We start from the raw sequence: 24,784 nt of genomic DNA on the forward strand, positions 1-24,784 counted from the left end.
CAAGCGGGCATCGTCCCTGCATTTAGCATGGCCCATGAGCTGCGCTCTGCAGCTTCCCCTGGAGACCCATCGCCGGGCGCTCGTCTCCCCCCATGGCGTGGGGCAGGCTGCAGGGGTCATGGGCCAGTGCGGCCGCGAAGCAGCAAATCTGGCTGGGGGCTTGTGGGGGAGACGGGAGCCACGCTCCACATGGGCCGCAAGGCCCCGGCTGGCGGCAGCCGGCGGGTCCCGGGGGCCAGGACAGGCCTTTAGCGGGGCAGATGTGGCCGAAGCTTTCGCGATGAGCTCCTGGCAGAGGGTGGGGAGCCCAGCGGGGGGGGGGGGGCGTTCACCCCTCCCCCACCCAGCCGGGGGGGCCTCCCCCACCCAGCCAGCCAGCCAGCCAGCAGGGGATTTACCCCCCAGAGCCCAGCCGGCCGGGGGGGGGATTTCCCCCCAGAGCCCAGCGGGGGGGCGATTTACCCCCCAGCGCCCGGCCGGCCGGGGGGGGATTTACCCGCAGAGCCCGGCGGGGGTCACCCCTCCCGCGGCGCGGGTCCCCCTCCGGCCGGGGGCGGCGCTGTGAGCGGCCGGGCCCCGCGCAGGCTGCAGCGATGGCGGAGCGGGGCGGGCGGAGCGGTGAGAGCGAGCGGCGGGCCGGGTCCCCCCCCGCCCCGGGATCGCCCCCCCCGCCGCCCCCAACCCCCGGGATCGGCCCCCCCAACCGCCGCCCCTGGGATCGCCCCCCCCCGCCGCCCCGCGAGCCGCCCCCGGGATCGCCCCCCCCAACCGCCCCGCGAGACCCCCCCCGGGATCGGCCCCCCCAACCGCCGGCCCCGGGATCGCCCCCCCCAACCGCCCCACGAGACCCCCCCTAGATCGCCCCCCCAACCGCCCCCGGGATCCCCCCCAACCGCCCCGGGAGCCCCCCCCGGGATCACCTCACCCAACCGCCCCCCCCCGGGATCGGCCCCCCCAACCGCCCCACGAGCCGCTCCCGGGATCGCCCCCCCAACCGCCCCGCGAGACCCCCCCAGGATCCCCCCCCAACTGCCCCGCGAGCCCCCCCCCGGGATCGCCTCCCCCAACCGCCCCCCCTCGGGATCGGCCCCCCCAATCGCCCCGCGAGCCCCCCCGAGCCCCCCCGGGATCGCCCCCCCAGCCGCCCCGTGAGCCCCCCCGGGATCGCCCTCCCGAGCCCCCCCGAGCCCTCCCTGGGATCACCCCCCGAGCCCCCCCGAATCGCCCCCCGAGCCCCCTCACGCCCCGCTCTTCTGTTTCAGGGGCCGGCCCCCTGCCGAGCCGCGAGACGCCCGCAGACGGACAGGTGAGGGGCCCCAGGGTGGGGGTCGGTCCGGCGGCAGTGGGGGGCTGGGGGCTGCCCCCGGGGTGGGGGTTGGTCCGGCTGCAGGAGGGAGCTGGGGGGCTGGGTGGGGAGCTGCCCCCCGGGGTGGGGGTTGGTCTGGCTGCAGGAGGGGACTGGGGGGCCGGCAGGGGGCTGTCCCCGGGGTGGGGGTTGGTCTGGCTGCAGGAGGGGGCTGGGGGGCCGGCGGGGGGCTGCTCCCGGGGTGGGGGTCGGTCCAGCTGCAGGAGGAGGCTGGGGGGCCGGGCTGGGGGCTGCTCCCGGGGTGGGGGTTGGTTCGGCTGCAGGAGGGGGCTGGGGGGCCGGCGGGGGGCTGCCCCCCGGGGTGGGGGTTGGTCTGGCTGCAGGAGGGTATTGGGGGGCCGGCAGGGGGCTGTCCCCGGGGTGGGGGTTGGTCCGGCTGCAGGAGGGAGCTGGGGGGCTGGGTGGGGAGCTGCCCCCCGGGGTGGGGGTTGGTCTGGCTGCAGGAGGGGACTGGGGGGCCGGCAGGGGGCTGTCCCCGGGGTGGGGGTTGGTCTGGCTGCAGGAGGGGGCTGGGCGGCCGGCGGGGGGCAGGGTTGGGCTGCCCCCAGAGCCGGGGGAGGGGCAGGTTGCCCACAGGGGGCCGGGCTGACTCGTGGCCCCCCCAGGCCCAGGAGCTCTCCAAGGAGGAGAAGCTGCAGCTGCGGAAGGAGAAGAAGCAGCAGAAGAAGAAGCGGAGAGACGAGAAGGGGCAGCCAGCTGAGCCCTCCCTCCCTGGGCACCCGCAGGGCCAGCCGCCAGGTACAGCGGGGGGCTGCCCCTTCTCAGTGCGCCCCTGTCACCGACCCCCAGGGCCGGTGCTAAGCCCCCAGCCTGGGAACAGTCTCTGGGAGGGGCCTGCAGTGACCCAGACCCCCGGGGTCTCACTCTTCCCCCAGGGTGAGCCACGCGGCCTCGCCGCCTCCTGAGACTGGGCCCCTGGGCCTGCAGCCCCCTGCCCCACCCCGGGAGCCCTGGGCAGCGAGTCTGGGACAGACCCTGGGGGAGATGTGCCCCATCTGGGGGAGCAGCACCCCCCCCCGCCAGCGTCTGCAGGGACACCCAGCCAGCGCGGGCAGACAGGCGGGTGTATCCGTGGCCTGGCACACAGAGAAGTGGTTCCAGCAGAGTCCGTTCTGGGCAGCCAGCGCCCAGCCAGCCGCAGCGACCCCGGGGTTCAAGCTCTGTCTGGCTCCGGCTCACTCCTTGGTCCGAGCCCCCGCCAGTGCTTCCAGCAGCCAACGCTTATCCCCCCGCCCGCGTGTTGCTCTCCGCTGGGGAGTGGTGTTCAGCTGCCCTGTGGAGAGGTGGGACGTGATCTTCTCCCCCTTGGAGCTGCCACTGTTGCCGCTGGTAGGGGGCCTGGGCAGCTCTCCCCCTGCCCTGAGAGCACACAGCCCTTTTCCACCCACTCAGTAACGATGCAGCACAGGGAGAAACTGAGGCACAAACAGGGCTCATAAAATATTACAAAAAATTCCCACTTTGTCCCAAGCCTTTGCTCATTTGCACGTGGCCCCTGGGTTATGAGCTCTCTGTCTGTCCGTCTGGGTTCCACCTCTGACTGGGGCACACCCGACCAGCCATGGCACAGCCCGGCTACTGTCCCCATGCTACTGGTGGGAACTGGGGACCCAGTGCCTGGCCAGTCTGTGGTGGAGCAGGGACATGACCCCTGGTCTCCTGCATCCTCGTCGCGTGCTCTGACCACTGCGCCCCCCTCTCCCTCCCGCCATGGGCCGTGTGCTCTCTGGATCCTGGGGGTGCAGGAGGCTCCTGCAAGCTGACCGGTCTCTCCTCTTGTAGGGGCTGCGCCCCCCATGCTGGCCCCAGTGCCCAGCGAAGGCCTGGCTGGCAGCGAGAAGCCGGCGGTAGGGAAGAGCAAGGCGGAGCTGCGAGCAGAGCGCCGGGCCAAGCAGGAGGCTGACCGCGCCCTGAAACAAACCAAGAAAGTGGAGTCGACCCCGGCAGCTGCGCCGGCCAAGCCCAGGCTGCCACCCAGCGAGCCCCAGTCCAGTAAGGCATTCCCCTCCTCAGCATTGTGGGCTCAAAGGGGTGCGGTGCAGGGCTCGGGGTCCAAAGCAGCGCCTCTTGGGTGGGCTGGGTGAACCGATGGGGGTTCAGGGCAGCGACCCCTGGGTGGGGCTGGGTAAGCCGGTGGGTGGCCCGGGGCAGTACCCCCAGGGTAGGGCTGGGTGAGCTGGTGGGGGTTCTGGCTCAGCGCCTCCTGGATGAGCTGGCAGGGGGCCCAGAGCGGTGTCCCCTGGGTGAGGCTGGGTGAGCTGGCAGGGGGTCTGACACAGCATCCCCTGGATGAGCTGGCGTGGAGGGGGGGGTCTAGCTCAGCGCCCCCTGGATGGTGCTGCCGTATCTCCCCTGTGCCCAGGTCGCTGTGATTGTGCTTTTGCCCTCGTCCCCCACCCCCTTCCCGGGTCCCCATGCTCTTTGTTGCCCCCTGCCCCTCCAGGATGCCTTGGTCCCCGTGGAGTGTGGTTGTGCCCCTCCCCCGGTGCCTGGGTGGCTCCGTGTTAGGGTCATGCCCTAGCCCCCAGCTCAGCCTGTTCTCCTTGCTCCTGCCAGTGGTGAAGCGGGTACCGGAGCACGTGCAGGTGGACGACCCAGCAGCACAGAGGAGACTGGCGAAGAAGCTGGAACGGCAGCAGGTACAGGGTGCCCGGGCACTGCCACATGCCGTGTGGTCTCATCTCCGTGAAGGGGGACGCCTGGGGTGGGCGGGCGTAGTGGGCTAGAAGGCTGTGCCCAGCGGGGGTCAGGGGCAGGAGATAGGGGCATGGGGCAGGCGGGTGGGGTGGCTGTGGGTACAGACAAGGTGTGTGGATGCAGATCCTTCCATCTCAGCGCATTCTGTTATACCCAGGGGCTCTGCCCGCCCCCTCCCTGGCTGCGTTCGGCTGTGACCCAAACTAAGGGTCTCTCTTCACGCCAAGTGAGGGAACTCACTCATCTGCTTATTAACGATAACCAGCCTGTCTCCATGCTGGTCAGGGGCTTTGGGGCCCTGCCTCGCTGGCTCTGTTCGGCGGGGCTGCCGTGACCTGTCGTCGCCCTGTCCCTGTTCTGTGCCTAGATATCAGGGACGGTTCCAAGTAAGCCAGATGGCTGTGTTTGGTACTGCTCCCCAAAGGGTAATCCCAGGCACCCTGTTGTGTAGCTTACATTGGCCAGGTGCTTGTTCATGTAGGTTCCTAAGCAGCATGTGATATCAATGTGTATGTGGATCCTTTACAGACACTTAGGCCCTAATCGCTGGCTCACCTCCTGATGGGCAGGTTGGCTATGCCAAGCGAGGGGGTGTCGGGGCTGTGCCCGGCGGGTTAGGAGTGGGGAGTGTGCCATGGGCAAGCTGTGCCCACTGGGGAGGAGGAAGGTGGGCGGTGTCTGGCAGGGGTGAGGTCAGGGGTGGGGGATGTGCCATGGGCAGGCTGTGCCCACTGGGAAGGGGGCAGGTGGGTGGTGTCTGGGGGGGGCAGGGGCAGGTGGGCGGCACCCAGCGGGGTTGGGGGCAGGGGTGGAGGTGTGTGCCATGGGCAGGCTGTGCCCATGGGGGAGGGGGCAGGGGCAGGTGGGCAGTGCCTGGCAGGGGAGAGGGCAGGGTGGGGGGTGTGCCATGGGCAGGCTGTGCCGCTGGGGAGGGGAAGGGGGGAGGGGCAGATGGGCGGCGCCTGGCAGGGGAGAGGGCAGGGTGGGGGGTGTGCCATGGGCAGGCTGTGCCTGCTGGGCAGGGGCAGGGGGGCAGTGCCCAGCAGGGGTGAGCCGGGGTGGGAGTGTGCCATGGGCAGGCTGTGTCTGGCAGAGGGCCTTTGCCGACCTGCACTGAAGCAGCGTGCTCTGAAATTTCCATGCCAGGTTCCTCTGAGGCCAGACTATGGCTCCAAAGTCAATCTCTTCTCCCACTTGCACCAGTACAGCCGGAAGAGGCCGCTGACCCAGCAGATGAGGTTTGTGCTCCCCGCCCGGCCCTGAGGCTGGTGAAGATGTCTGCTGCAGCCTGTGCTCTTGGGCTGGGCTGTGCCCACGCAGCCTGGCCTCCGTGTGTCCTTCCTGGATGAGGGGAAGCTGGTGAGCCCCAGCTGGGGCGACGCCCTGTTGCTGTGGGCTGCCCAGCTCTGTGTGCCCACCCCAGGGGCAGGTCTTGCTGCCCCGGTGGGGCTACAGGGTGAAGGGTGAGCCCTGGCCAGTTGGGGTGGGTTGGCCGGGACATCCCATTTGCCGCATGTGGGGAGGGTATGGGGCGGGGGACGTACTGGCTGTGTGTGTGTGTGGGGGGGGGGGTATGGAATGAAGGGGGCACCCAGTGTGTGTTGGAGAGGTATGGGGTGAGGGGGGCACCCTATTACTGTGTGTAGGGGTGTTTGGGGGACGCGGTAACCTGGATGGTTAGGGGAATATGTGACAAATAGGGAATCCTGGCCTGGGACAAGTGTGGGGCAAAGGGTGATGCCCCAGGTGTGTGCGTGGCAGGGTGACGGGGATATGCTGGAGGTGTGTTGTGGGGAGGAGGGGTGATGGGGATGCCCTGGGTGGGTTACGGGGTGATAGGGATGTCCTGGGTGTGCATGGGGGTTATGGGGTGACGGGGATGCCCTGGGTGTGTGTGCAGGGCTGATGGGGATGCCCTGGGTGTGCGCGGAGGTTAGGGGGTGACAGGGATGCGGTGTAGGGGTGACGGGGATGTGCTGGGGGGAGGTGATGGGGATGCGCTAGGTGTGCGTGGGGGCTATGGGGTGATGGCGATGCCCTGGGGGTGTGTGCAGGGCTGATGGGGATGCCCTGGGTGTGTGCAGGGGGGTGTCTGGAATGCCCTGGTTGTGCGCAGAGGTTACAGGGTGACGGGGATGTGCTGGGTGAGTGTGGTGGTGATGGGGATGCCTTGGGGGGAGGTGATGGGGATGCCCTAGGTGGGTGTGGGGGGTTAAGGTGTCAGGGATGCCCTGGGTGGGTGTGGAGGTGATGGGGATGCCCTGGGGAGATGATGGGGATGCCCTGGGTGTCCACAGGGTTACGGGGTGACAGGGATGCCCTCGGTGCGGGGGGGGCTGATGGGGATGCCCTGGGTGTCCGCAGGGGTTACGGGGTGACGGGGATGCCCTGTGGGGAGCTGATGGGGATACCCTGGGTGTGTGTGTGGGGTGGCCTGGTTCATGAAGGGCACATGTGCCTCTCACTGGCAGGTTGATCGCTTGGGGGCTCACCATGGAAGCTCTGGGGAGGTGACCCAGCACTGGGGGCCGTAGGGTCCTTCCCCTTCCTCACTGGTGGAGCCTCCCAGCTCCAAGGCCTCTCATCTGTGCCCTGTGTCCCCAGCATCCCCTCCACGGTGATCCATCCCGCCGTGGTGCGGCTCGGCCTGCAGTACTCCCAGGGGCTGCTGAACGGCTCCAATGCACGCTGCCTCGCCCTGCTGCAAGTCTTCAAACAGGTACCGCTGACCCCCCGCAGCGCCAGTGCCGGCTCCCCCCAGGGGCGCAGGCTGAGAGGCAGCGTCCTGCCCTGGCTCGGGGCCTGGACCCGGGCCCCTCGCTCCCTCGGGCTGTGCCAGTCTGTCGTCTGCCGGCTCCCTGGGCTGGTGAGGCCAGGCCCTGCGTGGTGCCGCAGCCCAGCCTGGGGGCAGAATGGGTGGGGCTGCTGGCACCTGCCCGCCACGGAGCCTGACTAATTGCCCCCCTCCCCCCACAGCACTGCGGGTGCCCCCTGCCCCGCCCCCCAGCTCTGCCGGTGCTCCAGCTCCAAGCCCCCCAACCCTCCACTGCCCCACCCCCCGCTGTCTGGAAGCCTTGCTCTCCCGCTCTGCCAATGCCCCTCTGCAGTGACCGGCGAGGCAGGCTGTGCTGACTGAGCAGAGGCAAACCAAGACAAAATGGATCGTTTACATTTTTAAAAGTTTATAAGGGAAAACCCCACCACTGTACCAGGCGCAGAAATATCTAGACCGTTAGCGAGTACTCACTGCTTGTGACGATAAGCTTTTGGGTCCCCACTCACTGGCCTCGCACACGCGGCTCTTCCTCACGCTGTCCAAGAACACGGAGCTGGATCAGCGACAGTCCGGGTCACTCCGGAGAATGAACTTTTCCTCCCCTGGGCTGGAAGTCCAGCTCCACGCTGGCTGTCCTGCTCTTTGCCTCTCTTCAGCTTGCCGTTCTCCTTAGAGTCGCTGTCCTGCGGCTGTATCTCTTCCCACGGCGTGTATCCACAAGCGGGCTTCCTGCACCTAGTGGGCCCTCACCTGCCCATTGGGCGCATTTCCTTCAGTACCTGTCACGCTCAGTCCATACGCTGCAGGCCTGGGGTGGGCAGGCTTCTCGTTTGCTGGTTTCAGGATCTGCTTTGTGATCAGTTCCCTTTTCACCAAGTATCTTTCCCTGATACTTTCTCCAGCACGTCTGTAGTTTTTATTCCCATGCCCTCCCGTCTCTGGTAGGGCCTGTTCACATACCCAGCTCTGCTTTCTTCTGCTCCTCGGGCCCTAAAACCTTCCCTCTGTCCCTCCGTTGCACTTCCCAGCTCCTTCTTCTCATCTTCCTTTATCTGATCACCTCGCCGCCCAGCCCAGCCCAGTTCACCACTAGCTCAGCACCTCCCTTCTTCTCCGCCTCCTCAGAACCTGTCCCAGCTGCCCCCTCCCAGCTCGCCCTGCCCCTCGCCCCATGACAGCACTCTGTGCTAGCATGGGCTCGGGTAGGCCACCTCCGCCCCACACCAGCCCAGTCTCTCTCCATGTCCCCTCCGCCCATGCCTGCTCCTGGGAGATGTTCCCAGTTAACACGCCTGGGTACCTGCTGCTCTCCCTAGATGAGCCCCGGCTGCCTGCCCCCTCCACTCCTCTGCCAAGCCGGGATACCCTGTCCCGGTGCTTGGGTGTCATGGTCTCTTGCCCTGCTCGTTCCAGGTGATCCGGGATTACTCAACACCACCCAGCGAGGAGCTCTCAAGAGACCTGGTGGCCAGGCTGAAGCCCTACATCAGGTGAGGCCGAGAGAGATGGGACGGCAGGATCTTCCAAGGGAGGGGTTCTTGGGGCTGCAGTTCATATGGGTACTGTGCCTGTGGTTCTCCCCTGGCCCCCCCCAGTCCGGGCTGGTCATCTCCACTGGCGCTGCCATTCTCCCCCAGCCTGCCGTTCCTGCTCCCCGCCAGGCCCAGGCTGGGTATTACTGGGCAGGGGCTTCTCTGCAGATGCTGAAAAGCTGCTAATCCCCATTAATGAGCCCAGGCACTCCCCCGCCCTGGGGGTGCTGCCTGCCCCCCCCAGCACTGAGTGCTCTCTGCCCCCAGATCTGGCTCCAGTCCGTGCCCCTCAGCGTTTGTCTCCTCTCTGCAGTTTCCTGAACCAGTGCCGGCCCCTCTCCGCCAGCATGGGCAATGCCATTAAGTACCTCAAGAAAGAGATCTCAGGCCTGTCCAGCACCCTGAGAGAGGAGGAGGTGAGCAGGAAGCCACAGAGGGGTCTGTGGGTTCACCAGGGCTACAGGAGGGGCCTGTTCAAGAGGCTGTAAAGACACTAAGTCGCTGTGGGCTGAGGCAGATACTGCCAGGGATCAGAAACTGGTCAGGAGACAGGACACAGCGTAGAGTAAATGGTCACCTTCCATCACGGCTGAAGGCAAACGGAGGCCTTGAGGTGCTGAACTAGATCTCGTTAATGTATTTATTGATGATGGGAATTGGGTGAGCAGTGAAGGGACAGAATGTGCCGGTGACACTGAGTTATGTAGGGTCATCAGGACCAGAGGAACTTCAGGGTACATCTGCACTGCACACTGCATGTAGAATACATCCACAGCCAGCCCCCAGCACTGGTATAACTAGGACTGTGGCCAGGGAGCTCTGCTCAGGTGAGTGCAGACCCTCCTGACCTCTGGGGGTACGCACCGGGGCACGTACCCTACACGGCTGGGCTCGCCCACGCAGCACCCCATCCACGCTGATGTTCTTAGCATTGTAGTGTCCCACCGCTGGACTCCTACCCTGCTGCAGGGAGAGGCTCTGGCAGTGGATGGGAGGCAGCTGGGGAAGGCTCTGGCAGCTGGGGAAGGCTCTGGCAGTGGGGAAGCAATGGGGAAAGGCGCTGGCGGCTGGGGAAGCAATGGGGAAAGGCTCCGGCGGCAGGGAAGCTGTGGGGAAAGGCTCTGGCAGTGCGGGAAGGCTCCGGCAGCTGGGAAGCAGTGGGGGAAGGCTCCGGCAGCTCTGTTGCAGGAATCTTTCCCTACAGTGGGGAACATTTCCCGCAGCTCCCTGCTGCCTCCCACCTGCCAGGGCCTTTTACCGATACGTGCAGTTACACATCACAGTGTGGACACAGCCAGCGTGTACCTACCTTAACCTACGTGCTGCCCCAGGAGCGGTGCCGTGTAGATGCATCCTCAGAGAAGGCAGCAGAACAGGACTGCCTGCAGTGATTTCCGTGTGCTCGTAACACCTGCAGCTCTGCATTGTGGCAGTGACTATATTCAGATCTCATGCTTTGTGTCATTGGCCACTGACCTGCAGGGGGTCAGGAAGGAATTTTCCCCTCAATGCACAAGTGGCAGGATGGATTCTGTTTTTTTCGCCTTCCTCTGAAGCATCAGAGACTGGCCACTGCTGGAAATGGAACACTACGCGGGGTGGCCCATTGCTCTGGGGTGGTGCAGAGAATCCTTTCTACGTGCCCAGCTGCTGGTCTTGCTCACAGGCTCAGGGTCAAACTGATGGATAGATTCGAGGTCGGGAAGGAATTTTCCCCAGGTCAGGTTGGCAGGGGCCTTGGGGATTTTTCATCTCCCTCTGCAGTGTGGGGCTTGGATCGCCTGCTGGGATCATCTGGGCATGTCTGACCTGATCAGTTCTCTGCCACTGCAGGGGCCACAGCCCTGGGGGCACCTTGGTCTCTCCAGTTCTCTGCCTGTGGCCACAACTGCTCAGACTCCTGAGGGCTGAATTGTTGTAGTTTAAAACCTTTGGGGTTTGTGTAGGGCTGGAGAAGTGAGGTTCTGGGAGGGTAAGGACTGCGCTCGCGGTGTCTGATAACAAGTGACACGTCTGGAACTGGGTGTGGAGCACTGGAGTGGAGGAAGGTTGCCTCTTCCACAGTGATAATCACTTTGTGGTGCCAGGGATTGTGATCTTGTAGCGTGAGAGTTCTTTGACAAGGGCTGTCTTGTACCCAGTGCTGCTCAGTGTTAACATGTTCCATGTGGTGAGAGACCCCAAGGTCTAGTCGGGACGCCTGGAGAGCTGGGGCCATGGGGCTGGGCCTTCATGTGGCACATATTGACATCAAAGTGGCATTTGCTTGGTTGCCGAGTCAGCAGCCCTCCCTCGGTTCCCTCGCACCACTGTTGTATTAATTTAGATGGAGCAAATGGGCCAAAGGTGGTAACAGAACCCAGCCACCGTCCAACATTAAACAGTTTTGAACCGGGGGCAGGACAGGGGTTGGTATCCAGAGACCTCAGCCTGCCCAGAACCAGGGCAAACACCCCATTAAACAGCCTGTTCACCTGCTATTACAGCTACAGAAAAGAAGGACAAACAGTTAAAGCGTTTGAAATATAAAGCATTCAGTCAGGCTTTCCTTCCAACAGCATCCCTTGTTCCCTTGCCCTGTAGCCGGAGAGGGTTTTAGAAGGAAAATCACCCAGCTGTTTGACCCTCTCTCGACGCTATCGGATGTCGTTATGGGCAGAAAAGAAGTGCGTTGCGATGAGCTGGAGCTGCTGCTGCTGCTGCTGTTAAAGTCCAATCCTGCTTCATCCCAGGTGGTATCTGGGATTCGGCTATGGCCGGTGGAGGTGGCGATGTTGTCTGGATCTCTGTCTGGCCTGTTCTGGTCAGGACGCCTCTAAGGGCAGGATGACCAAGGCCCAGGGTCCCTGGAAATGGTGGAGGTAGCAGCCATGATGGTGAAGCTCAGTTGAGTAGTCACCATCTGTTCTTCCTCCCCATCCTTCTGTCTGTCTTCTCCCCCCCTCCCAAAGTCTCTTGAAGGACCCACAAGGGGAGCAGTGGGGGAAGAGCTCATCCCCTCGTTATTTTGTCCACCAATTAGGCCTGATCTCTGTTTCTAACCATTAGAAGGTCAACACTCCTTGGATTGGATCAGCATGGCCTTCTTGGTGCAGGCTACTTCCGTCTCTCTCTGGTTCTCTTGCACCTGTTGGTAACATTCTTTATGGAAAATGACTTGACCTACTTTCCACTGTACGTTTCGAAGCAGGCAGAAGTTACAGACCACCCGTGGCAGAGATAAGGAGCCTGGCGAGCGCTCGCCTGCTGACTTTCTCCTTCCTTCAGACTCCTCTTCTACACCCAGTTCGGTGACAAACTGCTGCTTCACCTGCTCTTCGTGTCGCTCCGCTCTCTCCTGTGGACGTTTCCGCTGTCCATCCCCTGTGCAGCGGGAGGCAGCGCATTGCACTGACCATGTGTTAGACTCTAAACCTGCAGGGTGTAAGCCAAGCCCCTCCTGCTAGGGGCTCGGTCCCCTGCCAACAGACATGGCCGATGCCTTTTCTGCCTGGGGCAGAGCCACTTCCCCATTAGGTGCACAGGGGATAAGGACTTGCAAGTCGAGGGAGGCGTGGCTGAAATGCACCTGCTCGAGCAGTCAATGCGTGTCACTCAGACCTGGAGGAGACGTCCACCTCCCTCCAAGGAGCCCACAGGCTAATCTTCAGCGAGTGCCCTGCGAGCAGACCCATGCCAGGCTCTCGCAGCGTCAGGAAGGCAGGAAGACAACTTTAGCAAAATCGGCACGGGTGACATCAACACTGTTTGCCCCAGTACTGTCAGCACCCCCGCGGCTATCTCAGCACCAAGGCTGGCTACTGCTTTGGCACTGGTACCGACGGAGCCTGTGCCAGCAGAGACACTGTCATCGCTGCAGCAGGCACGAGTGTGGGGCCAAGCAGAGACAGACACGACTCCAAGCATAGAGACGTCGCCCCATTGGGAGAAGAGGGCAGGCTGCCGTCGTGCTCTGCCAAGAGAGCAGGGCTAAGTCACGGGGCACTGACAGAGTGCCCAGGGGACGCCCTCACTGAACCATTGGGATCCCTGCTGGGCCACCACTGGCGCAGAGCTGGAGCAGAGACCTCCCCGTGGCACTGGCCGAGGAATATGCCTCGTCACCCTCACCAAACTGTGCCTTCTTCCCAGCACCAAGCAGAGACGCCTCCCCGCGTCTGTCTGACAGAGGCCTAGAGGTGATACCGGGGACCCCTCTCGTAGGAGGCCAGAGTGGCTTTGAGCTGACCTGTATACCATGCTAGACTGGCTCTGTGCGGCTCATCATCCCACATGTTCCCCAGCAGATCCCCTCCGGGATGTCTAGGAGGAGGAGATCGAGCTCTTCCCGGTGGCTTCACTGCCCAGACCACCGTCTCCAGAGCCCGACGTCAGCACTCCAGGATGGAGAGCACTGGAGAAACCCCGGGAGCCCCAGTCTTTGCTGGAGGAGGCGGTCAGACCAGCCCTTGCCTAGCAGTTGATGACGGAAGCGTTCCAGCATGTCCTGGCTCAATGGCGGAGACCCTGGATATCCAAATGATGGCCATACGAGAGGAATCTCACAAACGTTGACTCCCTCTCTGCGTCAGCCCTGGTCAGAACTGTTCCACCTGTGACAGAAAGCACACTGGAGCCAGTCGGGGGGTTGGCAAACCCCAGTCACTATCCATCCTACCTCTGAACAGGTGAAGTCAGATCAGAGACCTCTGAAAAACTGAGCCCTTTGACTCCCACCCAAACCCAGGATTGTGGGGTAACTACAGCAGTGTGGGAAAATCAAAATAGACAAAATGGACAAGGACCCCCCAAAACTGGATGTGTGCAGGCGCGAGGTCTCCTCGACTGCTTCACTGCAGCGCTGGGCGGCAGACTGCTGGGGGTGTTCACCAGATCTAATTTCCTGGGGCTGGAGAGGGTGACCCCGTCCTGCTGGAAGTGCCACAGGGTGCCAGGAGGACTTAAAGGAGTCATGAGAGGTGGCCAGAGCCGCTGTTCAGGCTCTGACATGGCCACAAGGTGGCAGGCCTTGGCTCTGACCAGGAGCTGGGCCTCCTGTCAGCCTCAGGAATGCCAGGAGAGATGCAGCATGCCGTGTGTGATGCGTCTGGGAAGTTATTGAAGATGGGCATAGCAGTGACTTACTGCCTGGGAACTGCCTGCCAGTGACTAGGGAAGGGTTCAAATGCGGGCCGGGAGCAGAGCAGGAGACTGGAGGTGTCTGTGGAATTGGCTAGGGGGAGGCGAATGGGTCATTAAGGACTGGCTGAAACTGACCGTATCAAGGGGTGATTTTGAAAGACAGCGGGAGTCCCAGCCTCTGAACAAAGGACACTTAACAGCAGGTGGCTCTCGCAGGAGGCAGGGGTGAACTCAGCAGGCTCTGCGAAGGCGAGGCCGCTGTGGTAAGAGCTCAGCTCACAGAAAAAGAGGCACTTGGCCAGTCTGAACCCTGTCTTAGCCTGTGTTTCTCTCTGCTAACCGAAGCACTCCTGAGGCTGTGTCCAGGTGACTGGGAACCCAGCTCTCTTTGGAAAAGGCTGCCTGGAGCTGCTGCAGGTAGTGCCCAAAGATCCCTGAGGGGCTGGAAGTTTCTGAACAGGGCTCTGCTTGAGTTGGCCTGGCTGGGTAGAGCTCATGGTGAGAAGCAGGAGTGCTGGAGCATGGAGGCTCAGTGTTGGAGGCGTTGAGGGTGCACGGCCAACCCTTGTGGAAAAGGGTGGCCCTTTGTGGTCTGGCACGTTGACGGGGTGCTCTCAGGAAAGGCCACAGCATAGCACAGACAATCCAGTGGATCCGTGACACCATGTGAGGCTCCCATTCGGGAGGATAGAGCTCTTCAACAAAGGAAGCGACCCAGTGCTCACTTCGATGACTTCAGAGCCACCCTGAGAATCTACACACCAACCCCTTACAGCAGGGTGGGCAAACCTTTTGGCCTGAGGGCCCATCGGGGTGTGAAACTGTATGGAGGGCTGGGTAGGGAAGGCTGTGCCCCCCAAACAGCCTGGCCCCCGCCCCAACCTCCCACTTCCCGCCCCATGACTCTCCCCCTCAGAACCCCCCACCCATCCAAACCCCGCCCCGCTCCTTGTCCCCTGACTGCCCCCTCCCGGGACCCCCCCACCCCTAACTACCCCTGGGACCTCACCCCCTATCCAACTTCCCCTGTCACCTGATTGCCCCGACCCCATCCACACCCCCGCCCACTGACAGGGCCCCCGGGACCCCACCCCCATCCAATCCCCCCGTTCCCCCTCCCCTGCCCCCCCGAACCTCTGCCCTATCCAACTACCCCCTGCTACCTGTCCCCTGACTGCCCCCCGGGACCCCCTGCCCCATATCCAACCCCCCTGCCCCGACCCCCTTACCAGGCCACTCAGAGCAGCATGTCTGCAGACGCGCCGCCCCACATGAGCGCACAGCCCTGCCAGCCAGAGCACTGCCCGTGCGGCAGCATAGCTGCGGGGGAGGGAGGACAGTGGGGGAGGGGCCGGGGGCTAGCCTCCCGGGCCAGGAGCTCAGGGGCCGGGCAGGACGGTCCTGCGGGCCGTAGTTTGCCCACCTCTGCCCTACAGAAAACCCCAACAGAGGCAGCAGGCTCCCCTCTTCTCCCAGGGCAGGCAGCCACGGTACCCGTGTAAAAACTATTGTGATATCCTCTGTCACCCACCCTTCCCCACTGCAGACTTGATGGGAGTGTTTGGCTCCAGTGCAGGTCCCATCAGGAGCCAGTCTTTGGGGGCTGCCTTGCCCGTTCCGTTGAGCGTGGGACGATCTCACCTCAGACAACGGATGCTGAACGTAGTCTCTGGAAGACAAAAGGGGGCTTTTGTTTCATGCATGGCCAGAGGAGACTGAACTGCTTCAGGACAGCAACACTTCCCTCCATGGTTCCACCTCTGCAGCCCAGGGCTGGTGCATGGCTCCTGGCTTCAGGACACGGCCACCCAGCCGGCCCACAGGAAGACCCGGACGTTCGTGGGGGATCAGAGCGTTACCATTCAGGCTCCCTGCGGCCCTGAGAGTCTCCAGGAAATGCCTCACGCTGGTCGCGGCTCCCCTGCGAAGTCAGGGCACTTACAGACTTGCTGCTCGGAGGCAAGTCGCAGCAGGCGGCAGCAGTAGGCTTGGAACGTGCTCTGTCCCTGTCCCCCCCACTGGTGAACTATTATTAATAACTGTTAGGGGCTTCCCCTCTGCTCCCCCACCCCCGCCCCTTGTCCCGCAGACAGAAGGCAGAAGACCAGAAGTCCGAAGTGCAGGCAATGCCATGTTAATTGGGGTTGATCAAGCAAGCATATCCAGAGCTCTGCACACTGGGAGAGCCTTCTTCCCTTCCCTCCTTCTTCTTAGCAGGCCCAAACTGACCTGTAGTGCCCGGCCCTAGTCCCACCCCTTACAACTTATGATCATATTCTGTCTTGGGGGGCCTTGAGTCTGGGGGCTTCAGTACCACCTCTTGGGAAGGGTAGGGAGTGAAGTTGTGTTTCGGGCAGGGTCACTGTTTCTTTGGCTTTTAGTGTTTCTTATGCCCCCTGCACACACACAATTCCCCTTGCCCCTCCTGACCAGTTGCTTAACCTTGGTTTGGGAGAGGAGTCGGGCAGCCTTCAAGTGTATGCTCCTACATTAAACTCCCACCATACCCAGCAACACTTTAACTCTCTTCCTTGTCTTTTCACATTGTGCGATAAACCCCATCGATAGTGGGCAGATGCAACACACAGCGTCTTTGTTCACACGTTAGTAAGAATATCAAAGATCAAACCCCAAATTCTCTCTCAGGCTAACAAAGAGGCCTTGATCCTAACAGTAATGCCTCACCCTCCTGGGCACAGCGTTCACAGGAGCCTTGTAGACGCCAGCCAGAAAAGGCATGCATGACCAAGGGTGGGCTCCAGCACTGCAGGGACTCACTCTTCATGGCTGGGGCCAGGACAGCCATGGCTGGCAGCGCTAGCTCGCATGTTAGCACGCATGCTCAGGAAGTTTCATGCCAGACGCCAGCTGCGGTCCCTCTGAGTCTGGCTCAGGTCAGTCTCGTCTCCACTGAGCCTTCAGATAGGCAGGGACGTGTCTGCCCCAGCATGTCGCGGCAGAGCTGCCGGTGCTTGGGCCCCACACACACTTGGAAAGCGTTGCCCTTTCCATCCCCTCACCGATGAAGACACTGATCACGAATGTCTCAGGCTGGGGGCTCACTTGGGTCACTTACAGATTCACGGGACTTGGTCCCCGGCTGGCGTGGAGGGAATGTCTTGGAGCTCAGGCCGGTGTGACATTCCTCCCTGTCCACTGGAATTCAGCCCTGCAGAGCTTCCTGCATGACACACCCAGCATCGAAAAGGGGAGGCCTGCTCCTCACACGTCTGGAGGCCGTCAGGGTCTGGACTCGACACCATCCAAACAAGGTGACGCCGCTGGCCCTACCATCCTCCATGGCAGCCAGCAAGAACCCAGAGGGTTTCATGAGCAGTCTGTGAGCAGCCCCTTCGCCACCACGGACGATGCTGACGCTCAGAACTTTGGCTCCCAAGAAGGACTGAGCCCAGGATTGTCCCCAGAGCTCGTCCTCCTGCAGTGGAACGGAGCCTGCTGCACCCCATTCCACCTGCTCCCTGATTCCCACGGTGATCTCCCACAGTCCGTCTCATTGCCCTGTTGGGCAAGACAGCTGTGGCTCACAGCCCTGTGACAAATGTCCGTCAAGCCACCAGTCCAGCTCCTGGACCTGATCTCGCAGCACCGTGGCCAGCTGCTGCATCCAGACCCGTGTTCGCTGCACCTGATGGCATGGCTGTGGGCTGACTCAGTGCTGCGGGTAGGCACTGCTCCCTCTGGGCCTAGGAAATCCTGATCGAATGCAGGAAAATATCTGCCAGACCAACGGACTCATCTAGGTGGAAGGTGGTCTCAATATGGCAGCCCAGCCCAATTTGTTCTGAGCCCAAGTTTCAGTACCAAAGATCCTGGACTCCCTGTTACACTGGAAGCAGGCTGGCCTTCACTTTGCTCTGTTAACGCACCCCTTGCAGCATTTCAGCTTGCCCACCTGTGCGGTTGTGCCTGGTCTTTTCACACACCCCTCTCCCCAGTATCGAGATTTCCAAGGGACTCCTGCGTTGATCAGAGAACCTGCCTCTGTCTGGGACCTCCATTCAGTCCTCCTGAGAGTCGTGGTGCCTCCGTTCGAGCCGCTCTAAGGATGTTCCCTGCACCACCTCACTCTGAAGTTGGTCTTGCTAGTGGCTTTGACTTCAGGGACATATTGTCGAGCCTCCCTGTGGGACAAGGTGGTGCTGAGACCTTAGCTGATGTTCACTGCTGAGTTGGTCTCAGATTTCCATCTGAATGGGCCAGTCCACTGCCAGACTTCCTCCCCCTGCCGCACTCGGTGCTGGGAGAAAAGAAACCACACGCGTGATGCATCCAGGGCTTTGCTTTGTTGTATTGACCAAACCATTCCGACCCCCCCATCCATTTATTGCCAGAGCACTGGACCAAGCCATCTCTTCACGGAGACTATCGAAGTGGATCACAGGCTGTCCCTGGCTGCGTTACCAGCTGGCTGGTGCGCCTCCCCGCCGAACACGCTGGCGCTCTCCTTCAGAGCCCAGGCAGCTCTTCCGTCTGCTTCAGACACGCGCCAGGATCAGGGACCTGCAAGTGACCCGCGGACCTTGCCAAACCCTATGCCCGGTCTGAGCCAGGTCCTCTAGTCCTGGCCAGCTGGAGCCCTTCATTCCCCCGCCTTGAGGGGCACTGCTTGACAGTCACCAGCAGCGGGCTCCATGCTGGCCTGTACTCGGAGAGACCGGTTACTTACTGGGCCGGAGCTGTGGTGCTTCGCGATGGTGCAGTCCGTGTGGATCCCATGACCCACCCTCTGTCCCTGCTTTCAGAGCCCTTAGCTACCAGGGGCTTCGAGCCGCGAGGGACCGTCACAGCCGCCCCGCCCCCCTCCCATGGCACGGGAGCAGGAAGGGGGCTGGGGTGCATGTGTAGCCCTGAGACACATGGCTATTAAAACGTTACATCCCATGTGCACGAGGCGCCTGGCCACGTCCAGAGGGACCAGCACTGCCTACACCCAGCATCTCGCAGAACCACCGCTCCAGCAGGGGTATAACCGCTCGCGAGGTGCTCTCTGCCCCAGCACTACAGGGGATGAGACTCCCATTGCCGGTGGATTTCCTGCTGCTGGCTGATCACAGATGAATACAGAGACGGGGGACTCAAGTTCAAGAGTATCCTGCCTCTGTCTCCCTCTGCCTATATCCACCCCTCAACCTGGCGTGTCCCCCCTCCTGCCTTGGCTCCCGCCTCCTCCGCACCCTGTCCCCCATTTCACACAGCTCTGCATTTGAGTCAACAACTTCCTCTTTCTCCTGCTGCAGGGAGCCGGGCTGGGGACTCACCAGGGAACATTCCTCCCTTCAGTCAGGTCTGGCCCTAATGCAGAGCTACGGGCGCTGTGCTGCAGGGAGCTAGGCAGGGGATTCAGCAGGGAACATTCCCCCCTGCAGTCAGCGCTGGCCCCAGTGCAGAGCTACGGGAGCTGTGCTGCAGGGAGCCAGGCAGGGGACTCGCCAGGGAACATTCCCCCCTGCAGTCAGGTCTGGCCACGATGCAGAGCTACGGGAGCTGTGCTGCAGGGAGCCAGGCAGGGGACTCACCAGGGAACATTCCCCCCTGCAGTCAGGTCTGGCCACGATGCAGAGCTACGGGCGCTGTGCTGCAGGGAGCCAGGCAGGGGATTCGGCAGGGAACATTCCCCCCTGCAGTCAGGTCTGGCCCCAATGCAGAGCTACGGGAGCTGTGCTGCAGGGAGCCGGGCAGGGGACTCGGCAGGGAACGTTCCCCCCTGCAGTCAGGTCTGCCCCGATGCAGAGCTACGGGAGCTGTGCTGCAGGGAGCCGGGCAGGGAACTCGGCAGGGAACATTCCCCCCTGCAGTCAGCGCTGGCCCCAATGCAGAGCTACGGGAGCTGTGCTGCAGGGAGCCAGGCAGGGGACTCGGCAGGGAACATTCCCCCCGCAGTCAGCGCTGGTCTCAATGCAGAGCTACGGGAGCTGTGCTGCAGGGAGCCAGGCAGGGGACTCGGCAGGGAACATTCCCCCCGCAGTCAGCGCTGGCCTCAATGCAGAGCTACGGGTGCTGTGCTGCAGGGAGCCAGGCAGGGGACTCGCGAGGGAACATTCCCCCCTACCGTCAGGTTTGGCCCCGATGCAGAGCTACGGGTGCTATGCTGCAGGGAGCTGGGCAGGGGACTCGGCAGGGAACATTCCCCCCTGCAGTCAGGTCTGGCCCCAGTGCAGAGCTACGGGAGCTGTGCTGCAGGGAGCCAGGCAGGGGACTCGCCAGGGAACATTCCCCCCTACCGTCAGGTTTGGCCCCGATGCAGAGCTACGGGTGCTATGCTGCAGGGGACTCGGCAGGAAACATTCCCCCCTGCAGTCAGGTCTGGCCCCAATGCAGAGCTACGGGAGCTGTGCTGCAGGGAGCCAGGCAGGGGACTCGCCAGGGAACATTCCCCCCTGCAGTCAGCACTGGCCCCAATGCAGAGCTACGGGAGCTGTGCTGCAGGGAGCCAGGCAGGGGACTCACCAGGGAACATTCCCCCCTGCAGTCAGGTCTGGCCCCGATGCAGAGCTACGGGAGCTGTGCTGCAGGGAGCCGGGCAGGGGACTCGGCAGGGAACATTCCCCCCTGCAGTCAGGTCTGGCCCCAGTGCAGAGCTACGGGAGCTGTGCTGCAGGGAGCCGGGCAGGGGACTCGGCAGGGAACATTCCCCCCTGCAGTCAGGTCTGGCCCCAGTGCAGAGCTACGGGCGCTGTGCTGCAGGGAGCTGGGCAGGGGACTCGCCAGGGAACATTCCCCCCTGCAGTCAGCGCTGGCCTCAATGCGGTTGTGGAGGGCTCTGTCCCACTCAGATGGCAAAGGCCTGACCGCCCATATTAAAGATCTTTGCCAATTGCTGTCTGTCAGAGTTGGAGTGTTAGCTCCTGTGGCCTGGCCAAATTCAAGCCCAGATAATTTATGTTTAGCTGAGCTAACCCCCTGCAGTTGTTTCATAGAGGATCCTCCTTCACCTGCTGTTCTCATCTATTTTGCAGCATTTCTGTGTGGCTGTTACAGGTGCCCAGTTCCGTCCCAGAGGGGACTGCACTTCCATATGGGTGGGGTGGTGGGAGAGTGCTTTGGAGGCCTCATAGCGGGAAGGTGCTACAGGAATGGCAGTGGCTCTGAGCCAGCCTATTCCCTGCCGGGGTTTCCTCTCCAGCCCTGTGGGGTGATGGGTCCTTTGGACTCAGGGTAAGGCCTGTGCCATGCAGTGCATCCTGGCTCCTGCTCATGATGATGGGATGGGGGAATGGGAGCTGCCCTGGCTGAATTGTACAGCACAGACCCGTTCCCTTCCCTTCCTCCTCCAGTGCGGAGGGGCTCTCCCAAACCATGTGCTGTGGGCCTGCGGCTGCTAGGCCCAGTCAGGGCGCCCTGGGTAGGTGGGATGGGAGTGCTCCCTCCTGGTAGGAATGTGGAGCATGGCCAGCTGTGGTGTGAGCCGGAGGGAAAGATGTCAGGGCTCTCAGGCCCCAGTGTGACTGTCACTGCCTCTCCCCAGGCGAAGGGGAAACTGCAGGGCAGCATCGAAGGATACGTGAGGGAGAAGATCCATCTGGCAGCCGAAGCTATCTCCAAATATGCCTTCGAGAAGATCAGTGACCGTGATGTCATCCTGGTATATGGATGGTATGGAGGAGGGGGCTTCCCTGTGCAGATGATCTGGCCCAGGGTGGAGGAGCCTTCCTTATGTTCACTGTGGGCAAACTGGACAGTCCCAACCAAAAATACAGATACTTCCAAAGGCTAATTTCCCATGAGCAAAGTTGACTGGAAGGAAAATGTATACAGAAAAATGTGAATGGAAATCAGGTGTTCTTTAAGATAAATTCTTTAGATAGCTAAAAATCCATGATTCCACAATCACAGAAGAGGACAACTGTGCCTAAAAGCCCATCCTGAATCAGTGAGGACGTGAAGGTTGCAGTAAGAAATAAAAAAGCAACATATAACAAATGGGAAATAAATAGTAATTGATATAAACTAGAAGCTAAGAAGTGTAGAAAATTGATAAGGGAGGCTAAAGACCTCAGGGAAAAATCAGTGGCTGTCAGGGGTAAGGATAATAAGGAGTTCAAATATATCAGGAACAGAAGAAATCCAAGCAACGGTGCAGGCCCATTACTAGATGGAGATTTTGGTAATATTGTTAATGATGTGGAAAAGGCAGAACTGTTCAATAAATATTTCTGTTCAGTATTTGGAATGAAGCAGAATGAGCTTTAAAGAGTTTGATCTGTTTAGTTCAGTAAGAAAAGTGAGAGGTGACTTCGTTACAGTGTCATTACAACACCTTCACGGGGGGAGAACAGTGAGGGCTCTTCAATCTAGTGCAGAAAGGCAGAACAAGAACCCATGGCTGGAAGCTGGAGCCCAACAAATCCAAACTAGAAAGAAGGCACAAAATTCTCACCAGGAGGGTTATGAATTCTTGGGACAAACTGCCAAGGGCAGGGGTGGAGTCTCCCTCTGTCGATGGCTTCAGATCCAGACTGGCTGCCATTCTGAGTGTGCGTTAGCCTAACGCACGTTATTGGGCTCAGTGTCGGGGTAACGATGAATTTCTCTGACCTGCGATATGCCAATTAGACTAGATGGTCCCTTCCTGCCTTAAGCTCCATGAATTCACTTGTGGTGTCCTGTCAGCTCCTCCTTAGTGAACCGCACACTGTGTGACGCCTATGCCAACGGTTGTGCCTTCCGGGTGATTGTGGTGGACAGCCGGCCGCGGCTGGAGGGCCGAGACACACTACGCAGGCTGGTGCGCAAGGGCATCCGCTGCACCTACGTCATGATCACCGCCATCTCCTACGTGCTGCCCGAGGTGAGCAGGCAGCTGTGCTGAGGGGAAGGGCATTGCTAGGGTGATGGAGGCAGGGCCTGCTACAGCCGTAGATTGGTGCTAATTGACGTGCTCCCCCCCGCAGGTCTCCAAGGTGCTGCTGGGGGCTCACGCACTGCTGGCCAACGGCTCCGTCATGTCCCGGGTGGGGACATCCCAGATCGCGCTGGTGTCCAAGGCCTACAACGTGCCTGTGCTGGTGTGCTGCGAGACCTACAAGTTCTGTGAGCGGGTGCAGACGGACTCCTTTGTCTCCAACGAGCTGGGTACGTGCCCTGCATCCTCCCGTGCCGTGGGCTCCGCTCCCCTCAGAGCAGCTGCTGGCCACCGTGCAGCCAGACTGACCAGTGTATGGCACATCCCAGCACTGCACCCTCCTCTGGCCAGTTGGGGAAGTCATGGGGGGCAGAGAGGGGCTGTGCTGGTGCCAGCCAGCTCCTTTGGCTGGGGGGCTGTCCGAGTGCTAGGCAGTTCCTCCGGCCAGTCAGGGAAGTCATGGGGAGCTGTCCCCGTGCCAGGCAGCTCCTCCCAGGGAGGGGGTGCGGGTGCACCCTAGTGCCTGACCCTGTAGCATGTCTCTATAGATGACCCCGATGACCTGATCATGCCTGGGAAGGGAGGAGCCCAGCTGCGTAGCTGGAAGGAGAACTCATCCCTGCGCCTTCTCAATCTGGTCTATGACGTGACCCCCCCGGAGCTGGTGGACCTGGTGATCACGGACTTGGGCATGATCCCATGCACCTCGGTGCCCGTCGTGCTGCGTGTCAAGAACGTGGAGCAGTAGTGGGGGAATGGGGGCTGCACGGACCCTCAATAAACCCTGCTGATCTCACGGCTGCCTGCTGGGACTGCGTGATTGGGGGACAGGGCCAGAGCTGCACTGCATGGGCCCCCACCGGTCCTCAGGGGAACCAGCCCCGCCCCACGGGTACCTCTCAGAGTACCCAGCCCCCCACCCCCCCCCCGGCTTGCCCCCAGGGGAACCGGCCCCGCCCCATGGGTTCCTCTCAGGGTACCCAGCCTGCCCCCAGGGGAACCAGCCCCGCCCCATGGGTTCCTCTCAGGGTACCCGGCCCCCCCACCCAGCCTGCCCCTAGGGGAACCGGCCCCGCCCCATGGGTTCCTCTCAGGGTACCCGGCCCCCCCACCCAGCCTGCCCCCAGGGGAACCAGCCCGGCCCCACGGGTTCCTCTCAGAGTACCCAGCCCCCCCCCCCGGCCTGCCCCCAGGGGAATGGCCCCGCCCCACGGGTGCCTCTCAGGGTACCCAGCCCCGCCCCCGGGGAACCGGCCCCGCCCCCCACGGGCTCTGTCCCGGGACCCGGCTGCAGGCGGTGCCCGGGGCTGGCGAGGGGCGGGGCCGCGCATGCAGATCGGGGCGCGAGGGGCGGGGCCGCACATGCAGATCGGGGCGCGAGGGGCGGGGCACTGTGGGAGCAGGGCAACGTCCGTTCCCCGGGGACGCAGCCGGAAGTGACGCCAGGGAGCGCCGCGCGTCGATCGTCGCGCGCCTGCGGAGCGGCCATCTTAGAGCCCCCGGTTCCGCGCGGGCCGCCGGGAGCTGAGGTGAGGGCGGCGGGGCGGCTCGGCCGGACTCGGCCCCGCGTGACCCCCGGAGCCCGCCCCGGAGCCATGCGGGCGGCGCCGGCGGCGGCTCGTGCCGGGGCCATGCGGGCGGCGGCGGCCACGGGCCCCCGCGGGTCCCTGCGCTCGGAGCCGCCCTGCGCCGCGGAGGCCGCCGCGGGACCGTCCGCCCCGGGCGCGCTGCGGGAGGAGCCGGGCCGCCGCCGCCGCCGCACGAGAGGACGCGGGTCTCCAGGGAGCGAGCGGCCGGAGCCGAGCTCCCCGCAGGCCGCCGCCCGTACGTACCCGCCGCCTCCCCGGCCCGGCCTCTGCGCGGGGAGCCCCGCGCCGGCAGCCTGGGGTCCCCCCCGCACCCCCCGCCCCGGCCCTTCTCCCGGCCCCGCCCCGGCCTCTGCGCGGGGAGCCCCGCGCTGGCAGCCTGGGGTCCCCCCCACGCCCCCCCGCCGGCGCCCCGGCCCTGCTGGGCCTATTCCTCGCCCCCGTCCCGGCCGGCCCGACGCGGCCCCCATTGGATCGCTCGGAGACTGGGGCAGGGAGCGGAAGGGACTTGTCAGTTTATGAGTCGGTGGCAGTGGAGAGGATAAACCTCCGGCTTCCTAGTCTAAGGCCTGTGCTTCCACCCTAAGGGCGCCTTTCATCTCCCCGAGTCCCCCGTGCTCCTTCAATGGCTGCTCTAAGCCCTGCCGGGTGAAGCAGCGGCCAGGCTCCCCGCAGGTGGCTGCATTTCAGTGGTGGTTTCTGGGGTAGCCAGGGTGCCAGCTCTCATTAGGTTGCCTGAGCCTTTCTGTTGCAAGCCCCCCGTTTTGGGTTGCCATAGCATAGCTCTCTGAAATGTCCATCTATGGGCCTGCGAGGTCTTGGCTCAGGACCTTTTTGAGAATT

At 62.7% G+C, this 24,784-nt stretch overlaps 2 protein-coding genes across 4 annotated transcripts in view; both read left to right on the forward strand.

Moving 5' to 3' along the window:
• Positions 1–561: 561 nt before the first annotated feature.
• On the forward strand, positions 562–23,138 carry EIF2B4 (eukaryotic translation initiation factor 2B subunit delta). The gene is made up of 13 exons (XM_074946731.1): positions 562–618; positions 1,263–1,306; positions 1,972–2,104; positions 3,149–3,358; positions 3,923–4,005; positions 5,210–5,301; positions 6,668–6,782; positions 8,253–8,329; positions 8,685–8,787; positions 20,979–21,106; positions 22,124–22,301; positions 22,405–22,585; positions 22,904–23,138. Exons 1-13 carry the CDS (start codon positions 594–596, stop codon positions 23,101–23,103), a joined length of 1,569 nt encoding a protein of 522 aa, XP_074802832.1. The 5' UTR covers positions 562–593; the 3' UTR covers positions 23,104–23,138.
• Positions 23,139–23,784: 646 nt separating this feature from the next.
• GTF3C2 (general transcription factor IIIC subunit 2) overlaps positions 23,785–24,784 on the forward strand; it is a 28,583-nt gene continuing 27,583 nt past the window's right edge. For 2 of the 3 annotated variants that reach the window (XR_012638713.1, XM_074947257.1), the window contains exon 1: positions 23,785–23,884. Coding sequence is in view for 1 of the 3 variants with exons in the window: in XM_074947258.1 (XP_074803359.1) it covers positions 23,987–24,179 (193 nt within the window). In the remaining 2 variants the exon portion in view is untranslated. Of the gene's footprint in view, positions 23,885–23,974; positions 24,180–24,784 lie in introns of those variants that run through there. The other variant, XM_074947258.1, reaches the window with a different exon arrangement.

Source organism: Natator depressus, chromosome 3, assembly GCF_965152275.1.
Source record: "Natator depressus isolate rNatDep1 chromosome 3, rNatDep2.hap1, whole genome shotgun sequence".
NCBI lineage: Eukaryota > Metazoa > Chordata > Testudines > Cheloniidae > Natator > Natator depressus.

Coding starts and splice junctions, on each gene's coding strand:
- EIF2B4 (XM_074946731.1), top strand. CDS start 594: ATGGCGGAGCGGGGCGGGCGGAGCG. Junction 619..1,262: donor GGAGCGGGGCGGGCGGAGCG/GTGAGAGCGAGC, acceptor CTTCTGTTTCAG/GGGCCGGCCCCCTGCCGAGC. Junction 8,330..8,684: donor AGGCTGAAGCCCTACATCAG/GTGAGGCCGAGA, acceptor TCCTCTCTGCAG/TTTCCTGAACCAGTGCCGGC.